We start from the raw sequence: 13,271 nt of genomic DNA on the forward strand, positions 1-13,271 counted from the left end.
ACAAAAAACATGGTAGAAATAGATAGTGGTGACATTTGCACATGTAGAGTGTAATTTATTATCACTGAACTGTACTTAAAATTATTAAACTGGCAAATTATAGTGTGTGTGTGTGTGTGTGTGTGTGTGTGTGTGTTTCCCTGACAACGTGCCAAGAGCTTCCCAACTCTTCAGGATGACACACCAGATTTCTAACATAGTCAAGGAATCCTGCATAATCTCTCTGGTCTCTACAAGCAGGCTCCTTTTCTCTACTGGAAGGGCCTTTCTGGGTTGCTCTTACTACAGGCAGCCTCCTTCAGGCTTGCACTTTCTGTCCCCTCCCTTAGATACCTCCTCCACAGTGAGGTCCTATGGGGAAATATACCTCCCAAACCCCACTGGCCCTCACCCCTCTTTCTTTCATTTTCACTTTGTCAATACTGAACTTGGCATTTTGAGTATCTCTTTCCGCTAAATTTTAAGCTCAAAAAGAGTAAATTTTCTGTTTTATTCATTTTGTTATCTCAGGTGCCTTCAGCAGCACTCAACAATTACATTCAATAGTAGAGCGCTGTACCCAGCAGGTGAGCAGGCCCAGTCCAGAGTTCCATCCTCAACCCAAGAGAAGACGCAGGGGACAACAGTATTCAAGTACCAAACTGCCCTGTAAACCGCAGGCTTTACATACAATCTCTAATAAAAGATCAGGAGGGCATGGCAAGGTAGGCCGGACTGTCTTTGAGTTCGAGGAGAGTGTGGGCTAAAAGTGTGAGGGACTACAGAAGAGAAGCCCCGTCTCAACAAAACCAAGGGAAAAATAAAGCCTAAATTATTATTTGGGAACTCTGGATTAGTATCCTAAAGATTTATTTTTTGCTCACCGGGTTTCTACATATCAGGTCTGAGGGAGAACGAGTCATATTCAACAAAACAAAATGCTCATTGGTACAATGACTTGACCTTAAGAGATCCAAAACAATTTGCTCAGTCGTGGAAAGGCGGTTGCTTCCCCCACTGCCTCAGTTACCTCTCTGCGTGAGCCCCTTCTGAAAGCGTGACTCTAAGAGCGCTATAAACAGCAGCTGGAGCGGAAGAGGCAGGAAAGAACCACTGATCGGACCAGAGGAGGCCTGTGGCTCCCAGGCCCCTTTCCAGGGCATCTGGGGGAGAAAGGAGGCAAAGCGCCCTTTCCAGGAATCTCCCCAACACAACCCCAGGAGAATGCCCCACGGGCGAGAGGCACAAGCGTCCAAGATGCATAGTTGTAGCCCAGAGTACGCAAAGGGAAGAAGCAAAAGCGGGGAAGACACGTTACCCTGAGAAGAGCCAGATCTACGGGTCTTCTCTCTCAGCAGGATGATTTATGAAGAGCTGAGAACCCAAGCCCACGACCCAGGCATCGGGTGAGGCCTCACATTCACTAACTTTAAACCAACTGGAGCCTCGGTGCACTTGAGGCCTGGACACTACCCTCCCCTGCACTCCGCCCGCGGCCCCGCCCAACCTCTCCCAGCCCCGCCGCGCTCCCACCCACCACAACCATCCCCCGTCGGCCCGCGCAGCGCGCATGCTCAAAGCTGACGGCCGCTTGGCACGCTGGGAAATGTAGTCTCCAGGCAGGTGCGGGTGAGCCGCGGGAAGTCACAGCACTCCCGCCACCTCTCCAGCCGGCTCTCACGCACGCCCGGGTCCCTGCGCGCTGTCTGCCGTCAGGGCGCGCCCGGAGGCTGAGCCCCAGCCCCCCTTTCTTTCGGCTAGCGCGGCTGGGGAGGCGGGGTCCCAAGCCCGGCCCCTCCGGCAGCTCCCCGCCTCCCTCCCGCCCTCCCCGCGGCGTCGGGCCGGTGCCCGAATCCAGGCAGCGGCCGCAGGAGGCGCGGCGGCGGCGGTGGGCGCCGCAGGCGATGCCCCTGCCCCGCTGCTCCGGCGGGGGGCAGAGCGCGCGGCGGCGGCGGGGAAGGAGGCGGGGGGCGGCGGCTGCAGCGGAGGGGCCGAGAGCTGGCGGCGGCGGTGGTGGTCGTGAAGGGCATCGGTGACGGAGATGATGTGAGTGTCCGCTGGCTGGGGACCCCCGGGGCTGCCGAGCCCGAGCTGGGCGGCTGGCAGCAGACGGGAATCGGAACGGGAGGCCCGGGGCGGCCAAGGGATGCTGCGTGCGCGGTGTGGAGCCGGCCGAGGCCGGAGCGCGAGAGCCGGGCCAGTGTGGGGGTTCCGGGCGGCGGCAGCGGGGGCAGTGCGGACCCAGGGGCGTCTGCGATTGTTCTCAACACCCCTCCCCCATCCCACCCCGTGTGTCTGTTTGTCACTTGCAGCTGAAGATGGAAAGAGCCAGGCGAAGGGGAGGCGGCGGCGGCGGTCGTGGCCGCGGAGCCAAGAATGTAGGGGGCTCTGGCCTAAGCAAGAGTAGACTCTATCCCCAGGCCCAGCATTCTCACTACCCCCACTACTCCGCGTCAGCCACCCCTAATCAGTCTGGGGGCACCTCCGAAATCCAGGAGCTGGCCTCCAAACGAGTGGACATCCAGAAAAAGAGGTTTTACCTAGACGTGAAGCAAAGCTCCCGGGGCCGCTTCCTAAAGATAGCCGAAGTCTGGATAGGGAGAGGCCGGCAGGACAATATCAGGAAGAGTAAACTGACCCTCTCCCTGTCAGTGGCAGCAGAGCTGAAGGACTGTCTAGGCGACTTCATCGAGCACTATGCCCACCTGGGCCTGAAAGGCCACAGGCAAGAGCATGGCCAGAGCAAAGAGCAAGTCTCCAGGAGGCGGCAGAAGCACTCTGCGCCCTCCCCACCTGTGTCAGTGGGGTCAGAAGAGCATCCTCACAGTGTCCTCAAAACGGACTATATAGAGAGGGACAATAGGAAATACTACCTGGACCTAAAGGAGAATCAACGAGGTCGCTTCCTAAGGATTAGACAAACCATGATGCGGGGCACCGGCATGATAGGTTACTTTGGCCACAGTTTAGGCCAGGAACAGACGATTGTCCTTCCAGCGCAAGGTATGATTGAATTTCGTGACGCCTTGGTTCAGCTGATTGAAGACTATGGCGAGGGAGACATAGAAGAACGAAGATGTGGAGACGACGACCCACTTGAACTCCCAGAGGGGACCTCTTTCAGAGTGGACAATAAAAGGTTCTACTTTGATGTGGGCTCTAATAAATATGGAATATTCCTGAAGGTAAGTGAGGTGAGGCCACCTTACCGTAATACTATTACTGTTCCATTCAAAGCTTGGACAAGGTTTGGGGAGAATTTTATCAAGTATGAAGAAGAGATGAGGAAAATTTGCAACAGCCATAAAGAAAAGAGAATGGATGGCCGTCGGGCCAGTGGTGAAGAACAAGAATGCCTGGACTAGCGTGAAATTGAACTCCAGCAGGCAAAATTTAGAAATCAGTAATTGGCTAAACGTACTGATCCGTAATCATGATCATTTGAAGAAGTTTCTCCTCTTTTGGGCCCTTTGTTATTAGTAATACCTCTAATAGTTTATACTTAAAGGAGTCTGATTCTCATGTTATGTTATACATAGGTCACTATAATTCTCATGGGAATTCCAACCTCCGCAGAGCCAATCAGTTTAGCTGCTTCAGCTGCTCCCGACTATTGAAGTATTCAGATGGCACAAAGTGTGACATTCTGACCTTTAATCACGATAACTAAGATTTACATTGCACTATGACAGAATCTTGAAAATGACGCATAGACTTAATACAAAAGTGTGAATTTCTATTTAACAAATCCCGCCCCCAAAGAAAGTCCCATATTTTGTTAAAAGTTAATACTTTGTTAAAAAGTTGCAAAGTTTACCTGTAGGACAGTTACCACAGAAATGGAAATTGACCTTGAGTATAGTATATTTCTTTATGAAAGTACTAGTAGAAATATATTGCTCGTTGGGTAACTGAATATTAACTAGTACCACTAAAAAGCAAACCTTATTAGGTAATTAGACCTTTAAAATACAGTGTCCTATTCCTTAGTAGTTACTGTATACAGCATTCTATAATTTCACATTTTGTGGTAACCCTACAGTTTTAGTTACCATATCAAAGCCATGGAAGAGTTTTAATTCACCATTCTTAGCTAACTGCAATCTAATCTTCTGTTTCCTGTTCTCTATATTTTATTAACTTTCCAAAGTTTTGGAAATTATGCTTATGTCACTGTTGAGAGGGAGGCTTCGCCCATTGGCTTTGTTATGGAAATTTTGATGTTTTAGCCTTTCGTGATAACTTGCAATCATTTTTTCCTTAAAATCTGTCGTGAACTTTCAAAGTGTATTTTATGTTTTCCCATTCGTGCATAGGGTTGGTGCACCAATTGACTGGTGTCAAAATAATAGATCTACTGATATATCTTAGTAGGGCTCTTACATTGGCTGCCCTTAAAACCATGTCAAACTTACAGTATAAACCTGACTTTTACACATACTCTTAACTCCAAAAGAAAAAACTTTTTTTTTCTGGGAATACAAAATTGCAATCTGGGAAATATAATATTTGGAAACAATATTGGTAATAAACATTTAAGAGGAAAATTCAGGCATTTTCTAAGGTGCTCCTTAAGAGTCTCAAAGAGGTTTACTCTGTACAAGACGGATCCTTTGTGCTTGCCTGTATTAACAATCACGTTCCAGAAAGTGCCACCTGAATTTTTAGCCACTCGGCCATTTTTAAACAAGTGGGTACATATAGCACGTGCACCCACAGCATCCCTTAGTAACAATGAAATTCCATCTGTTGTTGGGCTACATCTTATTCTAACAGAATAGCTATGCTTTGTCATGGGATCAGTTACTGCTCCTCAGTAAGTCCATGTGATCATATTTAAGAGACCGACACTGATTTCAACTCCCCAAATAGAGTTCTCATAGGTGAGAGCTGGCTGCAAGGACTGAGGTCAGAATGTGGCTCTTCTCTGGTACGCTCTATGTAATTCAGAATTGCTTTGAACAACCTTCCCTCCAGAATTTTTCTCTAAACAAATTAAACTAAGGTCGCTTAAGGAAACCATGGGACGAATTAAGAAGATTAAGTTCATTGGCTTTTGTTAAGACCAAGCAGCTAGTAACCCAGACATACATACTGATGTTGGCTGCAGATTCTGTTTCACATTTGTCGGAAGTACTGTGATGGAATCTCACTCAGTTCACTACCATTGTGAACCATCTGGATCACCAGGGAACAGCTGAAGGTTAGAAGAAAACGTTAGTTAGCACTAGCATTAATAGCACATGGTGGGTGATGAGATGATAAAAGTGGCAAGGATTTTAAACCGTCCTAACTGTAAGATAACGGAACTCTGTAGGCTTGGTAGGAAGTAGTTTGGGGTATATGAAGGAGTGGTGTGCACTTGAATTACTGTACTACTGGTTGTTATTGCTGCCCATCATAGTGCCTATTAATAATAGTCAACCTGTCAGATTTTGGCCAACCGGAGCTGTGAATATTCCATTACTCAATTGTCCCAATCACTATTGCTGTGAGTATATACTCGCTCTTAAAATCTTATCTTCCTTTTTTGAAATATTTATATACGTTAGGACTGACTGATTACTTTTTTGGTTTTTAGTCTGATGAGGTTTAAATGTGTATATACATATGCGTATATATACCCATGGTACTGTGTCAGACATGAAGATAAATATATTTAATTCATTGTATATACATATTATTAGCTTCATTTCATATGCATTATTTAAGTAAAGGACTAGCTAAATAGCCAGATTTTCTACCATATATGTATACTTCAAAGTTCTTGCCATCTCAAAGCTACAGATTGGGTAGATATATATATATATATATATATATGTATGTATGTGTGTATATGTATGTATGTATATATATACATATATATGTATATATATATAATATATATATATATACTGGCAATTGAATATACTCTAGAAGCACTAAGACTTTTACCAATCCTTTGTTTACCTTCTCATAGTTAATATATTCATTGAAAAATGGTATGATACTATGATTTTTTTGATACTTAAAATTCCCAAGAGTTCATTAGCCATAATTGTGATCCAGTTCAAACATATGGACTTAGGATGTGTGTTGCCATGTATCTTATAAAATAAGCTACTATTTTTATCTGTGCAATATAAATTTTATTTATTGTCATTTGTAACATAAATGGAGCTGCAAGTGTACATGGTATTCTTCAAAATAACAGGATCCTTGCCTTGAAGGCATTAAACTCTTATGGAAACTGGATGTTAGAAATGAAAAATGAGCATTGAAGTTAGTAACCAAAATTACTAGTTCACTGTATAATGCTAAAACGTTGATGATGTTTGCACATAGTAATCGAGCATAATGTGGACAGACTCCAACTGTAATAATATAAGCTAATAGTATAAAATCTGGAAACGGGTTCCTCAGTAGTTGGCAGTGTGCTCCTAGCAATTAAAAGCAGCGCTAATATGCTGCTTATATGCAAAAGATGCAATGTATTATAAAGATATTCAAGTTCTGCCACATTTTATTATTTTTCCTTCTTAAAGCCCCAAACTGCCATGTCCCTTAAACTTGAGTCAAACACAAGCTTATTTGCACTAAAGAGCATGGCCAAAAAAAATAAATAAATAAATAAATGACAGGGTGGAAAAGCTATTTAGAACCTGTTGAAATGATTGGTTCTAATGGGAGAATTTCACATTTGTCTATTTGAAAGCTATATGGTCCAGGCAGACAATCTGTCAGTTCACTAATTTAATAATGCACTTTACCTTTTGTATATAGAAGATGTACATTTATGCCCCTTGACAGGCAGGCTGTGTTTCCGTAACTATGTAGTTAGAATCTGTAGGATGATCTCTTGCATGCACATGTTTGTGTTAGAACTATTGTAACAGGTTTCTATTAAGGCAGTGTGATGGAAAAGGACAGAAGATGGTTTCAAAGCAAATCTCAGTTCATTTAACAAGGAATTTTAAAGTAGATTATGTATCTGTATTAAAGACTAGAGTAATATAAAACTATTTCTAATCCAGATTAGTGTTGCAGTTCAGACTATATCTACTTGAGACTTCCCATAATACTCCAAAAATTAAATTGGGGAATCTGGCCAGATAACTTTTTTAATAATTCTGTTCCATTGTTAATATGTGTTTCAGTTACTAATAAAAAGACAGTATGTGCTACAGCTCTAGAATTTAAAGTATGGTTAGCTTATGTTTTAAAAATCACCAGACTAAAGAAATAAAGTTTCGAGTAAGAAGTATGAATTGCTTAATAAGTTACTAAAAAAATAAATAGGATATTTCAAAATCTGCAAAAGTATTAACCTTCAACACTCAAAACAGAGCTGGGGAGTTCAGTGTATCCTTCTACCCCGAACACATTGGAAGATGTGTATTTGAACAACTAGGTAATTGTTGCTTAATAATAGGTTGTATGTACTTTACTGAGAAAACACTGTGTACTAACAATTCATCAAGACTGTGCTATATTTATTGCATTCATTTTATATCTATAGATAAGAAACATAGTCATCCTATCTTATCTAATCATGTATTTATATTGTAATTTTGCAAATATTTTCAGTAAAATAAACATTTATCTGAGCTGCACAGTTTGAAGAGGATGAAATTGGACTATACTCTCAGATACTCATTTTTAGTCAGCAGCTACCATTGAAAACTGATGTATTGTCATTCCTTGAGATTTATTTTATAGTTTACTTAATATTTAAATGAATGAGGCTTAATTTGAGTTTTAATTGGTTATTTGAAAATGAGGTGTTTTTCTTGCTTCCTTCCAAACAAGTTTGACTGAAACATGAAATCCTCTTCCAAGCTTTAGGTAAGGGCTTTGGTGAGTCACCACCTAGTCTGAAGTCTTTACCAAACACCAGACAGCTTTGTCAAAAGACGCTAACATTGATTCCGTGCCTCCAGAATGGTATAGATACAAGATTTGGCATTGCCAGATAAGATTCATTAAAATCTTTCTGAAGTTTCCTTAAAGATTTCTTGACTTCCATAGGGAAATTGTGGCTAATGGCTAGCCTATCAGAGGAAGGGAATAAGGAATTAGCATTTTGCTGTGACCATCTGTGGTCTACAGTACTATAGCACCAGAGTTCAGGAAAAATATCTTTCCCAATCCAGTATCTGATGAAAATTGTTTTTTAGAACACAGCAAGTCTACCATAAAGAAAATATGATCAAATATACATAGGTAGATTTTAGGGGAAATTTTTTACTATTTTCTTATAAAATGGGGGAGGGGGATCAGTCTTTGTTCTTAATCTGATATGACGTTTTTCAGCCATGTAGATTTATTTTAGTGGTAAATTTTAACATTTTTGAATAGAGAAAACTACTCCTATAGCACCAGATTTATGGACAGAGGATGTAGCTCAGTTGGAGGGATGTTTGCCCAGAATGCACAAAGCCGTGAACTTGATTCCATACACATAAGTGAGGTGTGGGAGCGCATGCCTTTGTCACTTCACACTAAGGTAAAGGCAGGAGGACCTGAAGCTCCAGGTCATGCTCAGCTCTCAAGGACATGCTCAGCTACAGTAACTGCAGCCCGAGCTGCATGAAGTGTAACTCCAGATAGTAATAACACTAAGATGCTACAGGAGACAATGGAAAGAAGCAACCAGTGTTTAAGAAGCTACAGGAGACAATGGAAAATAGCAACCAGTGTTAGTTTGATGTTATCCTTTTTCGGTCATTCTCACATGTAAACGTGTATATACATATATTCTTTTCAAATGCATAAACACATGACCCTCCCATTCTAATAACATCAACTTTAGGTCTGGCATTTAAAGTTTTTTTTTCTTTTTACTAAATATCATATTTTATATTGTTAGCATATCACTTTTACACAGAGAGAACATCAAAAAAGTAGTAAGTGAATCCCAGGGGTATAGGCTTAGGTTGCAGATGTCTATGTTTCTTGTTGGGTGTACAAATATGCAGTTTCTCATCCGAGTTTCCTTCCTCACACCCAGCCACCTCACCTTCCATGTCGCTCTCTTTGTCCCTCTCAAAAAAACTCTTGTTATTTTTCCTGAAGTTAGTTCAGGGGGCTCTGGATACTAATTTATACAGCCAAGTGGTATATGAGGTTAACTATGTTCTCTAGTGAAAAGCTCTGACATTTAAAAGCTTTAACAAATTATAGCTTTCCATTTTTACTAACTGTGCTACTATTTTTCATCCAAAGACCTTGCCATTATGAGTATGTGAGCATTAGAACTGTAGTGAAAGATTTTATGTTATGGCTTTGTTCAAATTGCTTGCTTCATTAACATGAAACATTTTATCCATATGATAAGGAAGGTGTAAAGTTTACTTAAGAGCTTTTGAAATGCATGTCTAGACAAAGAAATAGCACTGTTCGTAATCATTTAAGGCACTGTTTTTTTCTTGAATTTGTTATGGTGTGTGTGTGTGGGTGTGTGTGGGTGTGTGTGTGTGTGTGTGTGTGTGGACTGGAGACCTGAAGGCTATGCCAATGCAAGGCAAGCACTCTGCCACTGAGCCACATTCCCAACCATGAAAATGTTGAGGTTTGCTTCCTTCCCCTTGTGTGTTTTCTAATGGGCCAGAGTCTGTCAGAAGTCCTAGGGCTATGACGGTGAGAGTCTACCTCAGGAAGCTGAGGGACTGTAAGTACAACCAAGTCATTGCTGGGAGAATGTGAAATAGCAAATGGATCCATTGAAAAGTACAGCTAGACAAAAGAAAACAAAAGGAAAGCGGCCGTTATTACTATTCATGAAAATGTAAACAAAACTACTTTCATAGCTCGCCAATGTTACTTGCAGGGGAGGGGGACCATAAGTCCTGCTTTCCATGTGGGCATATTAAGACCTTCTCTTTTCTGTTGACGACCAATGTGGGGAATAAACCTGAGACAGGAAATAGCCAACCCTTGACCTCTTCAATTTTACAAAGGAAAACAACCCAGGCAAAGGACTCAACAGAATTAGAAATATGTCTTAAACATGGGTTATGGATTTTTTTAATAGATTGGTATCTGTAAACTTCCTGAAAACAAAATATGAAAACTCAAGGCTCTGGTTTAAACTTTATGGTAATTTCTGTGTGGTTGATAATATAATTTCCTGTTCCAAAGTAAGAGAGGTGGTGTCAGAAAACATGATCCTTTCAAACACTTTAAAATCCTGAGTGAATTACATATTTAATGAGTAACTCACTATCCTTTAATGAATCTGCAAAACTGACCATGATTTGCATATATTGACTTGTTTAAATTCAAATTATATATATTTCTCTGTAGCAAATTTTCCTTCAAAATGAACTGTACTTAAATTTAGGACAAAATAATAACTTCCAGTTGCTCTTCAGAGATCCCGTGTTTTTGTTAAATTATCCTTCCTAAATTTTTCATCTGTTTCCTTGTAAAAATTGTTTAGTTTTATTGACAGTGACATCCACCAACACATTGGAACACGTAGTAGTGAGTGTTGCCACTGGTAAGGCCCTTAATTATATGAGCATGACAAAAACAGCTTGTTTATATAGAAGAGTGTCTCCATGAAGACTGACACTTGAGAGCAATTGTATGTCTTTTAGTTTATTCTTTTTATACCTAGTTTTCACAACTATTCTATAAAATTTCCAAATTTTTAGGAAATAATAAAATTTGCAAAAAGAGAGAACTGACCATTAAAATTTCTTACCGTATTTAAGTTTTTGAGTTGTTCAGGGGCTAAGTTGGAAGGGGTAAAGTTTTTCTTTTTAGTCTTTACTAAATTAGTGTTATAAATCTGATTGCTTTAGCTAGCTAAAGCCAGAACGTCTCCCATTAGAAACTACTGTAGAGAAAGTGGGCCTGTGAGCTGGTGCTCTTTGGGATTTTATTTATCATAGGTTCCATGAAGTTGCATAAAAGTAGCAGGAAGAAAAGAAATGGAAGGGCAGTAGCTGATAGGTTTTTTTTTCCCTTCTATGACAAAAGAAATCAATCTAATGTAAAGAAGAGACATAATGTATTTCCATTTCTCTACGTAAGCTTAAACACAGGAACGGAGAAAGTAATAAGCCCCGGTTCTATGATATCAGAGTGGCCCTAAAGGAGTAGGACCGGTTGTTACATAGTAACTGCATTTTCTCACACTTTGTTCTACCATTGTTATCTGACATTATTTTTTGAGGTGAACATTTTTATAGATGAAGTCTCATTTTTGAAGGAGTGTGGTTTGTTTCTCTATATATTCTATAATCATCTCTTACATTCTGTATGACATAGGAACTTTTAAAACCTAGCATCATTGTCCAAATGCCATTCTTGAAATAATTATAAAATACAGTGCTAAGTGGTGTGTTGACTACTGTAGTCAGTATCCCAGAGAGTAAAGTACTGACTTTAATGCTCTCCTCCTTGGCCATATTGAATAACCTGTGATGGTGGACACACAGAGGAATACTTACCTAGCTGCAGCAGGATGGGTCTGTTGTATAGTTCATGAGTGGAAAACTAGATACGCTATGGTCACGAAGACATTGCTGTAGATGCTAAGTTCTCCACGGTACAGTGCTAGCACCAGCCAGTACAGTGTTAGAGAGTGATGCCTTTCTCAGCAGACTATCAAAGGCAGCATTGAAGAATATACCAGTATCTTAAAGAACATAAGCACATAAATATTTTGATTGTCTTAAAAATTCTACTTTCCTGAAACATCCCATGTGATTGCCTGTCTTTGGCCCAGTTCACAGTAGCAATCTAGCTAGTCTATTTTGAACAAATTTCATGGAATTAATTGACTATTGTAGACAAAGTTCTTTCTCTGTTTTCTCCTCCCTCTCCCCAAAGAAGCAGATGTATTTTCAGTTCTCAATTGCTTCTCTTGGTGTTTGGGATTTAAGTGGGACATAAGAGAACAGTTTAGCTTGTTGGTTCTTTTCATTTATCATTAGGATGAGATTTTCCTCAGCCTTCTGTCAGACTGCAGCTTTACCTAAAAATACACGCTTGAAATGCCAAAACTTCACAACAGATCTAAGCATAGAACCACAAAGTAATGAGCCAGCAATAAGGATAACAATGTATACAGCTACCTAAGTCCAGAATGTTTCTTGCCACTTACTGATTTGCTTCAGAGACTGCTGTATTGGCCTTCATGTTCTTCAGACTAGCCGTAAGATTTGTACCAATAATTTCACAATCTAGAACTCTAATAGGAGGAAATCCGTTGTTGTTTAGTAAATGTCCTAAAAAGCTTACCATGCTATAACTAGTGTAAAAAGAGAATTCTAGTATTCAGTTTACTAACAATATTTTTTCCCTCCTACATATGTACTGTACTGGAATTCAGTGAGAGCATGACTTCCTCCACCACTGTGGCCCTACTTTCACCCTACTTATTTTTTCAAATGATAATTAAAGCATAATAAAGATCAGAGTTGCTCTATGAAATAAGGTAGCTCTATATAGACTATAAGAAGGGAGGACCAGTCCTTCACTCAGCCATTCTTGGCATCTTTGTCATCGTTAACTAAGAGTGGAGGATGAATAGAAAGTTCAGGATCATTCTTGGCTACATAGCAAATTAAGCCAATCTGGATTACATAAAACCCTCTTTTAAAAAAGAAAGAAAGAAATGGGGGAAGATGTCAATTAAGGTTTATTGTTACTAATAGCCAATATTGAATACCTACTTTATATTACTGCATTGCAGAACCCTTCATATAGACTTTCTAGTCTGTGTAAGAGCATCATTAACTTCATTATAATAAAATTGGCTCCATATTTCCTAACCAGTATATTTGAACCAAATTGACACTCAAGACAAAAATTGTGCTCAGTTAGGGCAGGCTAACTGAAAGACTTACTCAGAATCTGACACACAGACACATACATACATCCCAACAGTAATAAAACATAGTCTGGCCTCACTCGGCATTAACTAGCTTCAGGTTACTGGGAACTCTTTTATCCAAAATTATTCCCTATAAATGGGATTACTAGCCTCTCCAAGAGATTCTTGCTTAAAAGAAGATTTATTCACTCAGTTTAAGTTGCTACTCATAAATAGAACTTACTTGATCTTAAGTATAGATTATAGATTGAACCTCCAACCTTGGTCAACTTTTAAAGTTGGTAATTTTCAAAGGATTCAGATGTTGGGACCATAGACGAAGCATCCTGATTCTATCCCTAGAGACAGAAAAGATAAATCATTGCTCACTATGGGTCTACAGTTTCATTCTCATGAACTGAAAATAACTGGCTATGTTAAATCAGTTAGGAACTAAATCTTAACAATGTTACTGAGAGGTTCTGCT

The 13,271-nt window shown here is 40.5% G+C and overlaps 2 protein-coding genes and 1 long non-coding RNA gene across 8 annotated transcripts in view; 2 read left to right on the forward strand and 1 right to left on the reverse strand.

The window, feature by feature from the left end:
- The window catches only part of LOC116069124, a 19,943-nt gene extending 19,113 nt beyond the window's left edge, over positions 1–830 (forward strand). For both annotated transcript variants that reach the window (XR_004109861.1, XR_004109862.1), the window contains exon 4: positions 511–830. This is a non-coding gene — a long non-coding RNA (uncharacterized LOC116069124). The remainder of the gene's footprint in view (positions 1–510) is intronic.
- The window catches only part of Wrn (WRN RecQ like helicase), a 131,740-nt gene extending 130,242 nt beyond the window's left edge, over positions 1–1,498 (reverse strand). For all 4 annotated transcript variants that reach the window (XM_031339505.1, XM_031339506.1, XM_031339503.1 and 1 more), the window contains exon 1: positions 1,298–1,498. The gene's annotated coding sequence lies outside the window, so the exon portion shown is untranslated. The remainder of the gene's footprint in view (positions 1–1,297) is intronic.
- Positions 1,499–1,813: 315 nt separating this feature from the next.
- Purg (purine rich element binding protein G) overlaps positions 1,814–13,271 on the forward strand; it is a 30,936-nt gene continuing 19,478 nt past the window's right edge. The window contains exons 1-2 of one of the 2 annotated variants that reach the window (XM_031339509.1): positions 1,814–2,025; positions 2,292–3,164. In XM_031339509.1, coding sequence (XP_031195369.1) covers positions 2,298–3,164 — 867 coding nt within the window. In that variant the 5' untranslated portion in view covers positions 1,814–2,025; positions 2,292–2,297. Of the gene's footprint in view, positions 2,026–2,291; positions 11,936–13,271 lie in introns of those variants that run through there. The other variant, XM_031339508.1, reaches the window with a different exon arrangement.

Source organism: Mastomys coucha, unplaced genomic scaffold (genome assembly GCF_008632895.1).
Source record: "Mastomys coucha isolate ucsf_1 unplaced genomic scaffold, UCSF_Mcou_1 pScaffold22, whole genome shotgun sequence".
In the NCBI taxonomy this organism is placed as follows: domain Eukaryota; kingdom Metazoa; phylum Chordata; class Mammalia; order Rodentia; family Muridae; genus Mastomys; species Mastomys coucha.